The 20,844-nt window shown below is 32.9% G+C and overlaps 2 protein-coding genes across 2 annotated transcripts; one reads left to right on the top strand and one right to left on the bottom strand.

Annotated features, from left to right (window-relative positions):
• Positions 1-808: 808 nt before the first annotated feature.
• On the bottom strand, positions 809-7,871 carry LOC134251533 (enoyl-CoA hydratase, mitochondrial-like). Its single transcript, XM_062733943.1, is given in 9 exon segments — positions 809-1,311; positions 1,404-1,471; positions 1,992-2,111; positions 2,432-2,536; positions 3,798-3,897; positions 4,275-4,402; positions 4,580-4,715; positions 4,717-4,781; positions 7,763-7,871. Coding segments are annotated over 9 exon segments (897 nt in total). The 3' UTR covers positions 809-1,245.
• Positions 7,872-8,104: 233 nt separating this feature from the next.
• LOC134251530 (WD repeat domain phosphoinositide-interacting protein 3-like) lies at positions 8,105-19,784 on the top strand. The gene is made up of 7 exons (XM_062733941.1): positions 8,105-8,353; positions 12,171-12,265; positions 12,366-12,556; positions 14,230-14,315; positions 16,845-16,946; positions 17,448-17,569; positions 17,981-19,784. Exons 1-7 carry the CDS (start codon positions 8,223-8,225, stop codon positions 18,085-18,087), a joined length of 834 nt encoding a protein of 277 aa, XP_062589925.1. The 5' UTR covers positions 8,105-8,222; the 3' UTR covers positions 18,088-19,784.
• The last annotated feature ends 1,060 nt before the right edge of the window (positions 19,785-20,844 follow it).

Raw genomic sequence — 20,844 nt, 5'->3', positions numbered from 1 at the left:
TGTTTCTAATCATACATATATCAGTTTATGGATCCTCTAAATTGTTGAACTCAGGTGGCTGTAAAACCCTTGGACCTCTTATTAATTCAATAATTCAGATTTCTTTTGTGTGATGGATACTAGACAAGACACAGTTACAATATGTCATAAATAGTTCCATCCCAGCCACAAAGATATTGAAAGTGGGAGACCAGAATTCTTTTACTTTAAACAATAAAATGCTTTCTTTGGTTGTTAGTACAGGAATGAATGTTGCAGCTGTTGCAGAAAAAATACATATCCCGCATACTAACAACCAAAGAAAGACATTTTATTGTGTATATTTATATATGTTTAAATTATCATTTAAAGGAGGATTGAAAAGATTATTTTTTATATTATTGATATGTTCATCTTTGTACTTCCATTAATGGAACAGCTGCTGATCAAGAAATCTGTACATGTGATATGCCTAGTGTTGTTCATGCACTGATTAGTAATTAGTGATCATTCTGATGTCTCCCTTCCATTCAGTCCATAATTGTATGATATTATAACCCCTTATACAATTTTGAGTTGAGCTTGTAAAACATAGATTCTTGATATCCACATGTTCCTGTATTGGAGACAAAACAATATTCTATCCACTGTGAATCTAGTATTATAGGTATAAACTATAGATATTTGTCAACACTCAAAATAAAATGTTGCCCATTTCATGCAATATATTACAAAGTTTTAATTCAAATAAATATGTTGAGGGTAGCAAAAGTAACTATGTCCCAAAGAATTCAATCACATCTTTTATAAAAAAAAAAAAGTATTAAATCACTTCATAATTTAATGGTTTCTCATCACAATCAATACACAATCATAATGAATCTATATAAAAGCATGTACTCTATATAGTGAAATTTTCCACCTCTTTTGCCCTCTTCGTAGATGGGCAAATTTAACATAGGGCCATTTCAAAGAACACTGCATTATTTCTCAAACAGAACTATGACTATGCAAATTTAAAACTGGGCGAAAAATTGTTTGCAAGTGCAAATGGGCGAAAATAACCTTTGTAACACCTGCACTGGCTATCTGGAATTCACACATAACATAATTTGTAGTATATCAGTTCATTTTTAGACTTCATTCAATTTTATTAAATGTCCATGTAATAGTTCATACTACCCAGTATGTCCCATATTTTCACAGTACATGTACAGTCTTAGTTAAGATAACTGGCACTCTTCAATTTTTTTCATAATAATCTGTTTAACTGTCGGTGAATTTGGGTGGTCTTTTCTCTGAAAACGCCGTCATACCCTCCTTTCGATCATTCTAAAATGCAGCATAAATATTCAAGTATGAAAATGTAAACAAAATTTTACTACAAAGAGTCAATTGCCATTTATTAAAGTACAAATACTTACTGAAGCAAATGAAGCATGGAAAAGCCGCTTTTCAAAATGAAGTCCTTCTTTCAGAGACATTTCATATGCTGTCAAAGAATAAGAAAATCAGAAATTTTTAATAAACTTAAATGAAATATATAACATAATGAACCTATAGTAAGGATCTTACTGAAGCAGTTGACCAATGAAATGTGAACATAATGAACAGTTATCATTCACAAAATTCCAATGAAAAATGAAACCATGGCATCTCTAAACAGCTAGGGCACTGCCTTGCAAGAGAGAAATGTGAGGTACAAAATCAAATTGCATAAAGATTTTGTTAGAGCTTCATTATATTTTATTTTCAATATTAAAGAAATTGGGATAAAAGATGGGCATCCAATGTGTATAAATGTACATTCAGATGGACATCCCAATTAAAATATAACCCCTCCTCTTTTTAAAAGGGATAAAAGCTAAAGGGGCCTTCATCAAAGACAATGGAGATTTTGTTTTGATTATAATGAGCATGATACTACTTGAATGAGAATGTACATCTCAACATATTGAGTAAGGAAACTCATGCACACTAAGTTAACTTTTTTTCATTACATGAATATATACCTGCATTGACTGCTTCCTTGCACATTCCTGAGGCTATTTTAGAGAAGCTGCTAATTTTCTCAGCTGTTTTAACAGCCTCATTGACCAGTTCTGCTGCAGGGACAACTTTACTAACCAGTCCTATGGAAAAATCAACACTAATCAGAACAAAAATCAACAGCCAATTTTAATTTCTTCATCAAGATTTCGTATTCCACAATTTGTTAATTTCTAGTTTAATTTACCATGTGTCGAACTTAAATTCAGAACATCTTTTTCTATTCATCAATGATTGTTTTATTCCAATATATAATGTGAAACTAAAGGGACACTTGAAGAGAAGGAGGCTGAAAAAGTTGCATACTTATCCAGTGAATTTTTATTTCCACATTAATATACATGTATATGATTTTAGTACCTGCTTTCTCATTTTATTGTCACACTTATACATATGTTTTTACCTGCTTTCTCGGCTTCTACTGCAGACATCCTATCAGCTGTTAACACCATCTCCATAGCCTTAGATTTCCCGATAGCTTTACACAGTCTCTGGGTCCCTCCAGCTCCTATTTTAAAAATCACACTATAACCAGTTACATTTATGCAAGACTTTGTTTATAAACTGAACCCCTTAATTTAAATGGTATTTATGTGCGATTTTTGTGGACAATTGCCTAGCTGTCATGAGACATAAACTACTGTCTGGAAAGAATTCAATTGACACATTAACCATACATGTTAACCTATTGTGATGAAAAAGAGGGAGATTCAGACCTCAAAAGCGGTAGCATTGTGCGTGTGTTGTTTAACGCTTGGATTATCGATATCTTTCATGTAATATACATGTATATTATAAGCCTTAAATGAAATCAGGTTCCTACACTAATTAAAATTAAATATCAACAGCAAAGAAGAAGACAGAAACACCTATTTTTTATGCTCATTGTTTTGCTTGGATTGGCTGCTTTACTTGGCCTTTTGAAGAGTGATCTTTGCTGAAATAGCCTAGAAGCAATAATTTGGAATGTTCATTCAGTTTTCAAACAAATCAAATGATGGCATGGTTTAATCTTGATCTAAAACAAGTTCGTATCTTTCGTTATATAAATCAGATTTCCCGCGATGATCGAAAACGAAAGTAGAGATGTGCCACATGGCTTGGTCAATCGAGTGATTTTTATTGACTTTATTGATAAAGTTGTGAGTTTCTGTGCTTTTCATGACGATTTCAAATGCTTTCATCTAACTTTTAAAAGCTGTATCTCCTTTTTCATGGCAGGGATGTTGATTAATTTATCGTAACCAATGTAATCACTGGTAGTATTATGTTGTTGTCGTTGTCAAATCCGTGCTTGAAATCTATGTACAAAAAAAGCGTTTGTATGATTCTGAGTCGAATCACGCGATATCTAGCGAGATTTTATGAGAGTGGCTTCAAAAATGGATACCCAAGCGAACCAAAAATACTTTAGACGCAGCTTTTGTAGAAAAGCGGTAGATTTCTGAATTAAATCGGTAGGCGGGAGATGGAGTGAAAAAGCGGTAGACTCCCGCCTATATAAATCGGGAGAGTTAACATGTATGCATTAACATATTGTATAAACTTTCTTTGTCAGAGACTAGAAGGGCAAAGATCTTCAAAAAATACTTGGGGTTAAAAACTTATTCATGTTGATCAAATACTAACAAATACTTTTGTGCATCTACAGTGTAAATATTCAGTAAGCTTTGATGTAAAAAATCATGATTTTTAATAATACATGTACTTCACATTTATACTTTATTTGACTGGAACCAAGGGCTTTGCTTTATTCTTTATCAGCTTACCTGGTATGGTGCCCAGTGTGATTTCTGGTTGTCCAAACTGTGCTTTGTCACCGGCATAGATTATATCACACATCATGGCTACCTCACAACCACCTCCTAACTGCAAAAAAAAAATCTTCATTGAGAAATGTAATATAGAAATAGAGTAAGAGAGACTCTCAATTGATAGTGTTAAAATATTCCTTAATCATGAAATATTTTACACTAATTGTCACAAAACAAAGCCCAATGTATATAGATTTAATAGCCTGTCCTAAACAAGCAGAAATGTTTTCTATACATTTGTATTTGCTTCCTTAATCAGTATGCTGATTTCAACATATTTTTTGCATTTACAATGTATCATCTGCAAACTAAATGGGTGATTGGCTTCAATGCTAATTTTTGACTCTGTTCAATGTTTTGTTTATCACACTTATCATGTTTACATAGAACATGTGGAATATATACAGTGAATGATAAGGTCTTTTAACTTACAGCAAATCCATTAACAGCTGCAATCACTGGTTTGGAGCATCTTGACAAGGCATCCCATTCACTCAAGAAATTTCCTCTCCAAACTTCTGAAAATTCTTTTGTCTGCATTTCTTTAATATCAGCTCCAGCTAAATTAAAAATTCAAACCATAAAATATATATGTATATTAAAGCACAGACTACAATTTTTATTTTTATGTAATGTTACCTAGCAGCACATATACATGACATTATATATAAATCAATTTTTAAAGTTTAAATTTCTCACAGTTGTTATTTAAAATGTTGTTGTAAAGATTCCTAGACCTGCAAAGGCTCTTTCACTGATTACCTGTTTTAATACAATAGCCCCAACATCATTATCAGCTTCAAATCCCTTCACAGCTTGATCAAGCTCAGACATGAGGCCTGCACAAAGTGCATTGAGTGCTTTTGGTTACGATTAAGTTGAATAAACCAACATTGTTCTTCTCTCCTTTCTTTTCTACTATGATATATTCATATTTTCCTGTAAAAAAGAGCAAAAAATGTCAAACACAAAGGACCATGATTTCAAGAGAATTAATTAACTGTGTATAAAGCAAGTGTAATGTGTGTGTGTGTGGGGGGGGTGCAATGCTCCATAACTATATAGGATTTCAAACTGGGCCTACCTGCATTTTCAAAGATTTAGGTGCTCTACCAACTAAGCTATCTGGGCACCTAACACATTCCTCTCTCCATAATTTTAGAAGGTCCTTGGTACTAGACTAGTATTAATTTAACACTTTAGCTCAGAAGGAGCACCTGATTAATGATTTTCAGGGTTATAATCAATAAAGCCAACCACACCACATTTGCTGGGGCCACTCACTTTTTGTAGAGATTTGGTGCCATTAACCACCCTGGTTTACATGCCAGGGGCTAGATAGCAAGTTCAGATTTTCAGCTATTAACGACAATGCCTGGGCAAAGAGATAATTTGGACTTCTGCTCATTCACTATCCATAAAATTTTCCCCCAGGATTTTGGACCTATATAATGCATTGCTTCATACACAAAAGATAAAGCAACATTCTCTTGAGAATAACAAAAAAAAAAGTTAGAATAATACTGTAGAGAGAAGAAGATTTTCAAGGACACCTTATTTTCGCGATATAGTCATTGACTCTTGATAAGCGATAAATAATTTTCACGAATTGTGGTTATTGTAGTGATGGGGAGATCGGAAAAAAAATTCATGTATTTTCACTTTATCGGTAATAATCGGCTGGGCATAATCGATTAATAATTGATTATAATCGATGCATTTTGTTTATTTAATAAAATCAATATAGAAAAGTTTAAACTTATGTAATTTCACTATATTTCTGTCAGACTTTTACACACACACAAAAAAACATTTACTTACATAAAATATTCAAAAATGTTAATTGAAATTTCTTTTATAACAAGTGGAAAATAATATTTTGTTTACTTTAAATAATATAGGACTATATAAGACTATTGAAACAGAATGGGAATTTATTTTAATTTTTTTTTTAATAAAGTCATTGCAATAGGTATTTTACTATATATTAGTCCCGCCTTTCATTTAATACATGTATATTTTTCTTAAAATTAATTTTAATTAGTTAAAATAATAAAATTGCAAATTTTAAAAGTAATTATGCAGAAGTTACCCATAGACTTGTATTTATGATAATAATTACGTTTAAAGATTGACACACAACACACGACACACGACGGACGACGACGGACGAAAACGGATAATTATGTTTTCCTCAGTACCTAAAAATAAAACCTTGCAATATTAGCGTTTCAATGGGTATTATCTGCTTCAACCCCATATTTAATCATGGCGGTAAAAGTAATAAATCCAACATTGTTTTTCTCTCCTTTCTTTTCTACTGAGATATTCATATTTTCCTGTAAAAAAGTTTATCACTACTTTTATGCTCTTTGCACTTGGATTTGGTAATAAAATTAAAGTATGACAATTTTATTTTTTGTTAGCATGTCGGCGACATTTATTTTATAATCGATTAGTAGCATCGAAGAGCTTACAAATAACGACCGACAATCGACTGTCGGCGACAAGAGAGAGATCGTTCCAATCACTAGGTTATTGTTCTATATAATCTTAAGGAATACTATTATGCGCGAGAATTTAATTTTCGCATAGCTACACACAACATGTCTCACGTAATTACACGAGAAATAAACTTCTCTGTGAATAAAAAGTGATTTACAGTAATAAACTTGCCATGATTTAATGAATTTGTTGGAGAAAAATAGTCAGTAAAACAATTCTTCATTTCATCAGCCCTGTTCAGGCTTGACGATTTGGTAAAACACTGAATGTCACATGCAGTTTGACAAGCCCGATCAAATGGAATCTGATATAAGTATCTGTGCTCGCCCTAACAGTTGCATCATCATAATATTAACTAATAAGAAAGTGGGTTATGTCCCAATGGCAGCAAAACAATTGAAGAAGGGAAGAATTTTATGATTTGGGCCGTGAATATTGGCCTGGGTATCTCAGTCGGTAGAGCATCTGCCTAGTAGTATAACAGGTTCACCTGGTTCGAGTTCCCAGTCCATCCATATCCATTTTCTCCTTTTCTATATATACCCGATTCTCATTATATCGCGGGTTTCATTGTACCGCGGTATATCGCAAAAATTCTCTCGGATACATAGCCTATATTCTTTTTATTGATGGACAATCTGTATGTTGTCTGGATGTTTACTTTTTTGATGATTAAGAAGTATGGAACATCTGTTTGAAAAAAAAATATTCAAATAAAACGTAATTTATGACAGATTTCCACTCCCGTTTTTATTATATTTAGACCATTAAATTTATAACCAAATAAAAATTATAATAAAGTTCATCCTTTAAAAGTCTTTAGTTTGTACAATTGTTTATTTTTTCACTTAGAATTACAATCTAAATTCAAAAATAAAAATTTATGCTGAAATTTCCCCCTTGAGGTCCATGTCATCTACAAGTTTCCATGTTTACCCATGCCGCGATACAATGGGACTCTCCAATTTAGAAGATAAATAAGACTGCCTATTTTAAAAATAGACCTCAAATTAAACGATGCAAGATTGGAAAATAATTTTGCACTAAAAAGTTGGGCCATAGTTAGAATTATAAATATCATTTAATATAAGTTAAATTAAAAAATTGAAATTATACTTTTTTACGCAAAAGAATTTTTTTAAGTACCACGATATAATGAGACACCGGTATATATATATACACTTGCAAACAGTTAGTTGACAGGCAGAAGAAATAACCATAATCATCATGTTTTTCTATCTGCTCAGGGGTCATGATGGAGAAATATGCAATGCAGCTGTAAAAAGGATATGAGATTTTTTTTGAAAAAGGAAATTCGGAATGCTAACGACCTTTGAGCTGCTACCTGTAACATTGATATTTACTTCAAAGGAAGATATGACAACATAGATTAAAGTTTGCTACATGTTACATACCTGTTGACATCCATCTAGAAGACAAGGGGACTGCAGAAAACTTTAAAGAAGATTGTCCACTGAATAAAAATTGTCTGCATAGCCGTGCACCTGTTTTCAAGCAAGCCATTTTGAATGGTCTTACTAAGTTACGAAAAAATCGTGAGAGAAAAATAGATCACAAAAAAGTTTATTTTTTAAAATTGTATCTTAAAATAAAAAGTTATTAATGACATAAATTCAACATCTTAATTTAATAAAATTATCAGAATTAATATTTTATTTAAGCAAATATATTTCTAATTTACTTCTCCTTATTTAGCCGAATCAGCATAAGCATCTTTTCGATACAGATTGATCCAACATCTCTTAAACGTTTTGTCGTGTTATTTGGGGGTGTGTTGTTCAGTAGCAGAAAATACTGTCACATTCCACATGAAAATGAAAGCAAATACGTATCGATAGTTGGAACACGTGTATTATGGATTTATCCCTCGGTAACTCGTATGGTAACGGCTTGCTGTATGCGGGCTGGAACCAAGATCAAGGTAATTATATCCCCTTCACTGCACCTTGGTCGCTTTTTGTTTACAAAAGTTTGAAGAGCTTTAAACACTCATGATACAGTGTCATATACTTATATATTATTTGGAAGAATTTGAAGTAAATTATTCATTTAAAGGTATGAAGAACGTTTACTTAGCGTGTACTATGTTCAACAGAAAAGACACTCAGGTTTTTAATTTTAAAAAATGATAAAAGTTATTCAAAAACATAGACAGTTACTTTCAGAGTATATACTAAACCTGTCCAGAGTTGTTGAAAACTGTCGTCCATGCTAACAAAATTTATTAAAAATGCATGTGACTGGTCAAAATGCTATCGATGCAAGTCCAAATGATCGACCCTTATTATTTCGTTAAGTTTTGATTTTGTTTTTCTTTTTATTATCAGCACACTTCTGGCCTGATTATCATGTTAATATTCATGTAAAGTGCACTTTCTTTGCAAAAGATTGAGGCTAATGAAAGCAAAGTTAGCATGGCCTCTTGGCCCATTAGATCAACCACTGGAGTGAAACCAGGTAAAAATATTAGGTAACAGGATGATGAAGACAAAGATAAATATGGAAAATCTTTACAAAATGAATTTAAACACACAGCAGGGGTAATCCCTAAATCTATCCCGATGATCCCGGATTTCGGTTTTTCATTGATCGTGTTGATATCATTATTATCGATGCACAGTATAATGAATTTATTCAAATTTTTTAGACACATTTTCTAGGTTGATAATATAAATTCCCAGATACGTAAATGTTTCATCAAAATTCTATGTATTATGCTGAATTAGCACAGTCACTTATTCAAAAGTGGTAAATTTAGAAACTGTGTTATAAATGCAGAAACTGAAAACAGACGAAGATTTAGAAATGGAGACTGTTATGAAGTAAAAATATGTGTACAGGGAAATGAAGCAAATAAATTTAAATTTTTCCCCTCTTTCTGGGAGGTATTTTTATGACTTAAGATTTTGGCCTGGCTAAAATCACTTTGGACTGGCTTACCAGGTTTTTCATCTTCTTGCCAGTCCAGTTGACTGTCTTCTTGCCAGTCCAATTGACTGGATGTCTGAAAAAGTTTTCCACAACTGTGCTGTCAATGTATCTATCATTTCATTGAATCTGGAGCATTGGGCATCTGTTATAGATGGATTCGTCATTCCTTTTTGCATGTTACTATTTATAGCACTTCTTTAAACTGCATCTCATGGCATTTAATTATCCCATTATTTATGATTACTAAAATATTTTATAGTAGTTAAAATTCTCCCAATCATGCCAGTGTTGATGACTTTCTGTCCCTCAGGATTAAGATTCTTAACTTTTCAGGTCAGTCTTCATCCATTTCATCAAAATCTGAAAACCTTGAGATTCTTTCGTTTTCATTGCTGAAAGATTAATAAATTGAACTTCAATATGTGAATCATAGTAATCTAGAAAAAAACCACACTTTCTAAATTTCTTTTAATTTCAGTTTTTCAGACACTGATATCTAGAAGTTTCTTCTTAGTCCCATTGAGATTTGGTTTTACTGTTAACAGTTGTTTTTTAAAAGGTTTTATGTTAACAGTTTTTATTTTAAACTTTAAATGAGATTTTTGTATTTACAGGATGCTTTTTGTGGAATGGAAACAGGGTTTCGGTGTACAATTCAGATCCTCTGAAAGAAAAAGAGCGACAAGGTTCGACACCACCCCTTTTTTCATTAATTACAAACAATTTAACTTGAGCCATTGTACCATTTTATATTTGGGTTATATCAAACTTTTCTATTATTTATATTAAGTAGGACTTACTAGGACAAATTTCCTATTCCAAGAAAATTTTTTATGTAATCGCTGATGGTGGGATTCATCACATCGAGATGTTATTTAGGTGCAATTACTTGGCTTTGGTTGGTGGGGGTAAAAAGTACTTCTGCAGTACATTAAGTGAATCATATTATACCATATTGTAAAGATACATCTTAATTAAATTCATAAACTGTACACAAACATTTTCTTTATATATAATACTATCTTTTGAAAATATTACATACACAAGTGGAAAAAATGTATAGGGTAATCCAAATACAGTGAAAACTGTCTATCCGATACCTGTGTAATCCGACACACTGTGAATTCTGATGTTTACTTTTGTTCCCTTTTTACCCTCTGATTTCCATGTTTCGTACACTATGTAATCGGACATCCTGTCTAGGTTTGACATTTCACATTCCATTTTGTGATCACATCAATGACATACAAATAAACTTGAGCCATTGTACCGTTTTATATTTGGGCTATATCAAAGTTTTCTAATTAATTTTATTTACATAATGTTGACAAATATACAGGTTAGATGAAATGTGTCACTTAGTTTAGTTTAGTATATAGTTTCAATTTTATCTATTATATCTATATGACTAGTAAATAAAGATAAAAAACATTATTTTTTGAGGGGTGTTCAATATTTTGTCTTATGGTTTTCAATAAAAATTAGATCACTTGATCTGGTCATCCATGAATGAATATATCTTTTATTGACATTGTGTTACTTGGCTTTGGTCTGTGCACTCTGAAACACAGACTTACATTTGCAACTGACCCCCCAACTTCAATTATGGGTATGTGCAGTCATTGAAATAATATATTCTTGCTCATTGTGCCATTGGTATAGAACGGAATTAAATATATGAAGAAATTGTTTCATAAACTGATACACAAACATTTTCTTTATATATAATGCTTCTTTAAGAGTGAAACATTTCCGATGACAAACATTCAGAAAGACCACCAAGATTCAAAAAAATGTTTCCAAAATCTGTGATATTCTTAAGACAAATGCATGACTTACCATCAAAGAAATAGCAAGATGCGTAGGAAATACAGTGTTTTTAAAAAAGCTAAATTAAAGTACCATAATATTTGTGCAAGGTGAATTTAACACACCAAAGCTCAGAAGAGGGATCATTTGCAAAAGAGCCAAAAACTTTTGAAAATGTTTAAAATTCCACTATTTTACACAGGTGATTTTGGGTCCATTTTCTTACCAAAAAAAAAGTGTAATTTTGGAAAGAATATGAAGAGGCCAACAATTGCAGAAAGAACTCAAACTTCTAAAAAGCTTATATGCAATATTTTTCAACTCAAATGGCTTGGTAGTCCAATTTCATGCAGTCCCACACATTCTCGGGCAGAATGTGATCAAATATGTATTCTTCAAGTATACTACCGAGACTTTATCATTTTTACAAAAAAAGATGACCTAATACCGGTTTGAGAGGCATTAAACTTCTGCATGACAATGCTCCTGCCCAAATAGCAAAAGTTACTTGAGACTATTTACAGCGTCACAAAGTTGTTGAACTTCCACATCCTGCATATTCACCTGATCTCTCTCCATATGACTTTTTCTTGTTTGCAAAACTAAAAGAAGCTCTCTTTTTCAATTGCGGTCAGCACTAGGATCAGCTATTTTTCAATTTAAGGGGTATACCACAAAAAAACTTACAAAAAGATGTTTTTTGAATCAAACGACTTCATCTCTGAATGAAACATAAGGGAGATTACTTTGAAGAAATGCAATAAATGCACAATGTGTCAATTTAACATTTTCAATTTTGTTTTATATCTATATGACTGTAATATGGATTTCAAACAGGTAAAGGTATGTTCTATTTATATAGATAAATTTAGAATATTTCCTGTTCTTATTGTATTGCCCTTCTCTCTACCTTAAAAATGTTTATGTACGAGAACTTCATTGAATCTTGATTTATTTTTATCCATTAGAAAGTCCATTCACCTAGATGATCAATTAATTCATATTATACATAGACCTTAAACTACAAAATTATCTGAATAAAATTGTTTTTGTTGACTACAGGATTGTGGTGGTATTAGATACATTAATCAAAGTGTACACATTTACCCAGAATCCACAACAGCTTCATGTCTTTGAGACATGCCCTAATCCTAAAGGTATGGATTGTATTTTATTTTCCATATTTCTCAATTCTTGTTTTGGCAAGTGTTTTCTTTTTTTTTAAAATTATTAACTCTTTGTTGATATAAACTTCAGGACTTTGTGTATTGTGCCCAAATAGTAACAACTCCTTGCTGACTTTTCCTGGGAGAAAAACGGGCCATGTCCAAATTGTAGATTTGGCCAACACAGAAAAATCGGCCACCGATATTCCAGCTCATGAGGCCCCGCTCAGTTGTATAGCCATGAACCTTCAGGGAACCAGGCTAGCAACAAGCTCAGAAAAGGTAAAACAAATTTTTTTGCCCTCCTTCGAAGAAAGGTGGGCATATTGCTTTGCTGCTGTCTGTTGGTTGGTTGGAAGCCAGGTCAGTCGGTCTGTCGGTCCACCAAGTTCTGTTCTTTTCCTTTGCAGAGGTGGCTCATACTGAAATGAAATTTGGTATACAGATTTATTATAGAATATCTATATCAAGTTCTCCATTGGGTACAATTTAGCAATTTTTAAGAGAGTTATGCCCCCTTGACTTAGAAAAATTTTGGTAATTTTCATTTCCCTCTCATTTTTTTCTCATGTATTTCCATGGGAGAGGGGGGCTTAAGTGTTTCACAAACATCTCTAAACTTGTTTTTTAAAATCCTTCCATTTTTAGCTCACCTGAGCCGAAGGTTCAAGTGAGCTTTTCTGATCAAGATTTGTCCGTTGTCTGTAGTTGTTGTCGTTTTAGTCGATGTTGTCATCGTTGTCGTTAACTTTTCACATTTTCATCTTCTTCTCAAGAACCACTGGGTCAATTTCAACCAAACTTGCCACAAAGTATCCTTGGGTAAAGGAGATTCAAGTTTGTTCAAATGAAGGGCCAAGCCCCCTTCCAAGGGGAGATAATTATGAATTAATGAAAAATTAATGGCATATTTCAAAAATCTTCTTCTCTTGAACCATTGGGCCAGGAAAGATGAAACTCATGTGGAAGCATTCTCAGGTAGTGTAGATTCAAGTTTGTTCAAATCATGACCCCCCGGGGGTAGGGCGGGGCCACAATGGCTGATCAAAGGTTTACATAGGAATATATAGGAAAAATCTTTAAAAATCTTCTTCTCCAGAACCACTTGGCCTGAAAAGATGAAACTCATGTGAAAGCATCCTCAAGTAGTGTAGATTCAAGTTTGTTCAAATCATGACCCCCGGGGGTAGGGCGGGGCCACAATGGCTGATCAAAGTTTTACACAGGAATATATTGGAATTTTTTTGTTTAAAATCTTCTTCTCCAGAATCATTGGATCAGGAATGATGAAACTCATGTGGAATCATCCTCAGGTAGCGAAGGTTCAAGTTTGTTCAAATCATGACCCTCGGGGGTAGGGTGGGGCCACAATAGGGTATCAAAGTTTAACATAGGAATACATAGGAAAAATCTTTAAAAATCTTCTCCAGAACCAATGGGCCAGGAAAGATGAAACTCATGTGGAACCATCCTCAGGTTGCGATGATTCAAGTTTGTTCAAATCATGACCCCCGGGGGTAGGGTGGGGCCACAATGGGGTATCAAAGTTTAACATAGGAATACATGGGGAAAATCTTTAAAATTCTTCTTCTCAAGAACAGCAAAGCCATGATTGGTTTTTGCTTTTACCTAGCCAGTTGCTCAGGTGAGCGATGTGGCCCCTGGCCTCTTGTTCAGTTTTTTTTTATATACATGTATGTATGAAAATATTTTAAGAAAGAAAATATTCAGTAACCTTTCTTGATTTCACATCAGGATTTTACTTTTAGCATTGCAGTGGTAAAAAATGGGTTTACTTGTGGAAGAAGTCATTTCCATCAGCTCAAACTTTTTACAGTTTATCAAACTTGTACTTGCCTTATTGAAAGGAGGTCAAGTTATTAAAGATGTTTAATGTCAAAGATTGATTCATACAAATACACAGTTTTACAATTATTGCTATCGTTTGATTTCAGGGAACTCTTATTCGTGTCTTTGATACTCATTCAGGACTCCAGTTACATGAACTAAGGAGAGGTGCTAACAGTGCTCATATCTACTGGTAGGTTTACAATAAAGTCTTATTGGTCAAGATAAAAGTATTATTTATATCAGGAAGTGACTGGTATTTAAGGTTAACTTCCCTCTGTTTACTCATGTAATATTTTGCTTTACTGCTGACAATTTTCAAAACAAATCTAGCTCATTATTAAAAAAGCATACATGTACAATTTTGATTGTGGGGCAAATATTTTGCAAAATTGGCCCTTTAACTGTATTTTTCGGTCACCTGAGTAAACTCAGGTGACCTATTGCTATCCCTTTTTGTCCGTCGTCGTTCATCTTGCATCGTGCGTTAACATTTGAACATTTTCAGCTTCTTCTCTGAAACCGCTGAACCAATTTCAACCAAATTTGGCATATAGCATCTATGGGTGATGGGGAACAAAAATTTTGAATTTCATGGTCCCTGCCCCCCTGGGGCCTGAGGGGTGGGCCAAAAACCACTAAAATTAGTGCAATCTTTAAAAATCTTCTTCTTTACTCCTGGACATCAAGCAGTCAATGGTATGATTGTAATCAGCATTGAGTCCTCTACCAAAATTGTGAAATTCATGGCCCCAGGGTCAGGGGTTCTAGTGCTAGGGTGGGGCTCTATTGATTATATAGTGAAAATGTGTTTATTCTTTAAAAATCTTCTTCTCTGCTCCTGGGTATTAAATAAACTAACTAAGTACATAGTTATGATGAGTATGAGAGACTCTTCTAAAATTATGAATTTTATGGCCCCAGGGTTAGGGGTTCTGGTGTAAGGGCAGGGCTCTATTGATTATATAGTGAAAATTCATTATTATGGCCCCAGGGTCAGGGGTTCTGGTGTTAGGGTGGGGCTCTGTTGATTATATAGTGAAAATGCATTGTTTCTTTGAAAATCTTCTTCTCTGCTCCTGGGTATTAAATAAACTAACTAAGTACATAGTTATGATGAGTATGAGAGACTCTTCTAAAATTATAAATTTTATGGCCCCAGGGTCAGGGGTTCTGGTTAGCTGCAGGTCTGTAGCTCTCCGAAAAAAATATATTGATAGACCGGAGAGCTACAGTGCCACCCATCGAAAAAACTATATTTATTGCGCACAAAAAAGTGCGCTCGGTTCTCGATTTATTTCTCCATGTTTTTCAAACTGTAATCTCAAAATATTTCTAACCGTGTGTTCCTAACATATTCTTTTGCTTTTTCCACAACCAAACATTCCTCATAATTGTTGTTAATAGTCCTCCTGACCTTGATATTGTAATCATCGAACATTTCGCTTATTTATACTGCCATTTTGGTTTCAAAGATAATTCGGTCCAATATGCTTCGTTCGGATGTCAACTACGAGAGTACTATATATAGAAGATAAAGAAATTTTTTGAAATCTTTCCTTATTTGCAATTGAGGTAAGAATTTGGAAGAATTAATTAAAATAAAGCGCACTTTTTTGTGCAATAAATATACAGTTTTTTCAAATGGGTGGCACTGTAAATTTCTATCAATATATTTTGAAATATGTGAGCTCCAGGGTGCAGCTAGGGTTCTGGTGTAAGGGCAGGGCTCTATTGATTATATAGTGAAAATGCATTCTTTGAAAATCTTCTTCTCTGCTCCTGGGTATTAAATAAACTAACTAAAATAAGTACATAGTTATGATGAGTAAGAGTGACTCTTTCACAATTGTGAATTTTATGGCCCAAGGGTCATGGGTTCTGGTGTTAGGGTGGGGCTCTATTGATTATATAATGAAAATGCATTATATCTTTGAAAATCTTCTTCTCTGCTCCTGGGTATTAAATAAACTGCTAGTAATTTAGTATTACATTATAATGCCTCAACCAAATTTGTGAATTTCATGGCCCCTGTGTCAGGGGTTTTGCCATTCGGTGTAAGGAGGAGGGGGGGGGCTCTTTTGATTATGTAGTGAAAAATACATTAATTCTTTGAAAGTCTTGTCCTTTGCTACTGGGTATTATGTCTATGATCCAAGTTTATATATTTATGAGGAAGAAAGGTGCATTTAGCAAAATAGTTAATTTCATGCCCCCTGGGTCAGGGGTATCAAAGGGGGGGGGTTATATAGTCTGAAAATAAATTAATGCTTTGAAATCTGCTCTTTTGCATTAATAAATCATTTATGATGAAATAAAATCTATGATAAATTTCCAAAATTTTGAAATATGTGGCTCCAGGGTCAGTGCTTCCTTTGGGGTGGGGTGCACAACTAGTTATAAAGTGGAAGTGCATTTTCTCTTTGTTACTCTGATCTGCCTCTTGGTATTAAGTAAATAGAGTAAGCATGCTAAGTTTATAATTATGATAAGCAATGGTGCCTCTTTTAAAATTGTGAATTTCATGGCCTCTGGTTTAAAACATGAACCAAATTCAATTGTTGGAAAGTTGTTACGTGATACTCAGGTGACCTATAAGGCCCATGGGCCTCTTGTATAGAGAAATGATAATGATTCAACTACAATGTATCATCCTATTTGATTAAATATCAGAATTTTGTTCATTTCGGACAAGGTACATATTTCTCTTCCCTTATTGCAGTATTAACTTCAATCAAGATTCCAGTCTCTTATGTGTAGCCAGTGATCATGGAACAGTGCATATCTTTTCAACAGAGGATCCAAAAAAGAACAAACAACTTGGGTAAGATAATATTAGCTGCAATGGATGTTATTCTGTATACAAAATAAAAAATATTGGTCTCAAAATGAAAAACCCGTGTCATGTTCAGAAATGTAAATGCATCAATAATTTATCAAATACTTGTACAAAAGAAATGGTCCCGGTTTGTTTGCATATACAGTTGAACTTCAGTATCTTGAACATCAATATCTGGAATCCAATGGATATCGAGAAATTATCTGGAAGACTCAACAACTTATTATTGAGATATTTTACCCTCGATATCTTGAATTCTTGAACATCAAGGTCAAAACAAGTTCAAGAAAATTGAGATTGACTGTATTAACTTTTTAAAAAATTCTAGCTTAGTAATAGGGATAATCAGATCAGATTTGGTAAAATCAAAAGTAACAGAACTTACTGTAGTTTGGGTGTACATGCATAATTATTTAATTTAAAACTTGAATAATCTTGACAGATATTCAATATTTTGTACTAAGATATTGCTGTTATATTTAACAGGATAGGCTCTGCCAGTTTTCTTCCCAAGTACTTCAGCTCTACATGGAGTTTCTCCAAGTTTCAGGTTCCTGGAGGGGCACGCTGTATCTGTGCCTTTGGGGCAGACCCCAACTCTGTCATAGGTACTTCAATGAATTTTCTTGAAAAACTTAATTCAAATATTTTTTTAAACATTAATTTTTTTTACAAGAATAAAATTCATTTTAGCCTTATGCATTTTAATTTAGCACTTCACTGTCATTTCATTCCTTTTCATCCATAAAAAAAATTCATTTCAGAAATGAATTTGACGATATAGTCTACCACATATGTATACGGAGAAGTCAATTAATAAAACATAGAAATAAGAATCTAGTGAAATTATTGGAAGGAAATAAACTGAAACTTGTTTTGAAAATTATATATGTAGGTCTGAAACAAATGTTGAAAGATTTTTTTTTACATGTATTCTATTCCTTCTGCTGATTCAGTGAACTTTTTTTAACAGATGAAAGATAAACTAGATTTAACATAAAACTGTCTCTTCTTTTCAGTTGTTTGTGCTGATGGAAGTTATTACAAGTTTGTGTTCAACCAGAAAGGAGAGTGTACGAGAGATGTGTATGCCCAGTTCCTGGAAATGACAGATGACAGATCATAAACCATCTAATATAGCTACAACGTAGCTCAGTCAAAACAGCCATTTCTCCCCTCACCAAATGTAGTGCATTGCCATTTCTTGCAATATATTGTATCAGTCTAAGTTTATTTTATTGAAAAGCTAGTGTTTGGCTTGGTAGTTTAAAAATTTCAACAATGAAACAAAATATGGGATATTTCCAAAACAATTTTTTCACTATTCTTTTTCTTTGTGATAATTGCAAGAAGTGAAAATGATTTTGAAATGAAATGTAAATTTTATCAAGGAAAATCTATATTTTCAAGACACATTTCACAGTTTATTTTTATATTGAGAAAAATGGGTATTTGCTTATGCTTTTATAATTCTTTTCTAACCATTTATTGATGCCAAAACTAATAGGTATTTAAATGTACATGTATGGGTGTGAACAGTGCAATGTGACATCATCATTTGACATCATACGCCCAAGGTAATTTTTTTTGTAGCTGTACAATCTTGTAACAATCATTTGGATGCTGCTTGAATATGTTCGACAAATAAAGTACACTGTATAATTTGAAGAGAAAATTATTTCTTCATACAGTGTATTTTACAATTTAAAGTTCAAAGATAGTACTTTTTAATCCATTTGATTTGTTATGAAGAAGAAAAGGGTATTCAAATGCTTTGTTTTATTTTTATTTCTTTTGATTGATAAATTCACAAAGTTTTGTAAATACTGGACAAAAACAGTGGTTACCTCTTAATTTTCATATTCATGCAATGAAGAATTTTTGTTGATTTTGGCATTTTGTTAGCTCATATGATTTGATGTGAACAAGAAGCTATTTTTTTTTTTTATTTCTGTACAACTTGTAGCTTTATAATGACATGTATATACAAGAGTTTGAAATATATACTTACAGTGGTCAACTATTTCATGAAGATTTTTTTTATCTATAATAAACAAGAAACAAAACACATTCCTAAGCATTCAAGATGACAGAATTGTTGTACATTTCTTGATTTATTGTTTTACTAAACACATAAACTGTACTTGTGCAATATTTGTAATCATTTATTGAGTTCAAGAGTGTTTTCTTTCTTACCAAAGTACAAATAATTGATTCACCTTGCATTTATTAAATATTCTTCTTTCTGAGACAGTGTTTTGTTCAATTATGTACTGGTATATGCTCTATATGTACATGTGTAAACTTTAAATCTAATACAGTTTTTTTTGCCAACATTGTTAAACATTTTAAAAGAATAAGGTGTATTTCAAGGTTGTTTCTGTTTTATGTACTCAAATTGTTTTCCCATTCATTCGTCTAATTTTTCTAAAAGTAAGGCTGCTATATTTAGTCTGTCAAAATTCATATTTTTAATGAAAGGTATTTTTTGTGAAAACATGATTACATTAATTGACTTGTTCATTTGCTGTTTGGTTTTATTTCCAGTCACCATTCATGTGGAAATTTAAGGGTACAAAAGCAAACTTTTTTTTCCTGAGTTGAATGTATTCGATAAGTTAATGTCCAAGTACATCTGACCAGTCCTCAAAATGATAGAGCTGGTGCCCCAAGGGGCAGAGACCCACTGTTTGTATGGAACGGATAGGTATAAGGATTTTGACCTACTTTAAATCCACTCATTGAAATGCTTGTAAAGCTTGTAACTATTTTTTGTCTATAAATGATACAGAGATGTTTTAATTAAAGAAATATACATTTTAATGATTTGTAGTCTTATTATAAGGCAAAGTGGGTGTTATGAAGTTATGGAAATGCTCTTCTGGCATTTGTATTAGTAGCTTGGTAAGGGGAGTATTTCAGTTACAGCTGTTTTGTGTTTGTGATTTGCAATCAATATTATGGAGATACAAACAGAAATCAAACTCAAAAATCCTTTGAAATAATGCAAATCGGGAGCAGAGCAAACATGGACTCCAAAAACATTAGAGGTAGGAAGGTAGGATCAGGTGCCATGGAGGAGTAAGCATCCCCTTTTGACTGTTCACACCCACGGTGGCTCTATATAGTCATGACCAGACAAACAGAAAAAAATCTTTAAACAATTCAGGGTGTAAATAATGGCCAAATATTCTATCTGAAAAACATCATATTGCTAGGTTCTGTACAGTCTGCCTTTATATCCTCCACCCATCGCAATTGTGAAAGCTGGTTAATCAGCATTTCTAAAAATACTGGCCTGCAATTCATCAATGGTTTTTTTTGGGGGGGGGGCAATGTCTGTGAATTTCTTATGTCACCATTATCCACAAATTCAATATCTTGTCAACAAATTTTCTGTGTATATTTACCTACTAAACAAGAGATGTTTGTAAAACATGCCCCCCTCCCCCCAAATTCGAATTTTTCCAAGTCCAAAAGAGCATAACTCTGTCAAAAATGGCACGATTGTACCCAAAACTGAATTTGACCTAGATATTCATATGATGAATCTGTATACTAAATTTTATTTCAGTATGTGCGACAGTTGCAAAGAAAATGAACAAAAACTGCTAATGATTGGAATTTTTCTAAGTCCAAGGGGCATAACTCTGTCAAATATGGTGCGATCGTACCCATAATAGAACTTGACCTAGATTTTCATGTGATATATCTGTATATAAAATTTCATTTCAGTATGTGCAATGGTTGCAAAGAAAATGAACGGAAACCGCAAATGATTGGAATTTTTCTAAGTCCAAGGGGCGTAACTCTGTCAAAAATGGTGTGATCATACCCAAAACATATTCATGAGATATACCTGTATACCAAATTTCATTTCAGT

This window comes from Saccostrea cucullata, unplaced genomic scaffold (genome assembly GCF_032062105.1).
Source record: "Saccostrea cucullata isolate Sc308-1 unplaced genomic scaffold, CSIRO_AGI_Scuc_v1 ctg3431, whole genome shotgun sequence".
Taxonomy (NCBI): domain Eukaryota; kingdom Metazoa; phylum Mollusca; class Bivalvia; order Ostreida; family Ostreidae; genus Saccostrea; species Saccostrea cuccullata.
This window is presented reverse-complemented; position numbering and strand designations above follow the sequence as displayed.

Excerpts from the sequence above, each read along its gene's own strand:
- LOC134251530 (XM_062733941.1), top strand. The coding sequence starts at position 8,223 with ATGGATTTATCCCTCGGTAACTCGTATGGTAACGGCTTGCTGTATGCG. Across the intron at positions 8,354-12,170 it reads AAAAGTTTGAAGAGCTTTAA|GATTGTGGTGGTATTAGATA; the intron begins ACACTCATGATA and ends TGTTGACTACAG. Across the intron at positions 16,947-17,447 it reads AAAAAGAACAAACAACTTGG|GATAGGCTCTGCCAGTTTTC; the intron begins GTAAGATAATAT and ends TATATTTAACAG.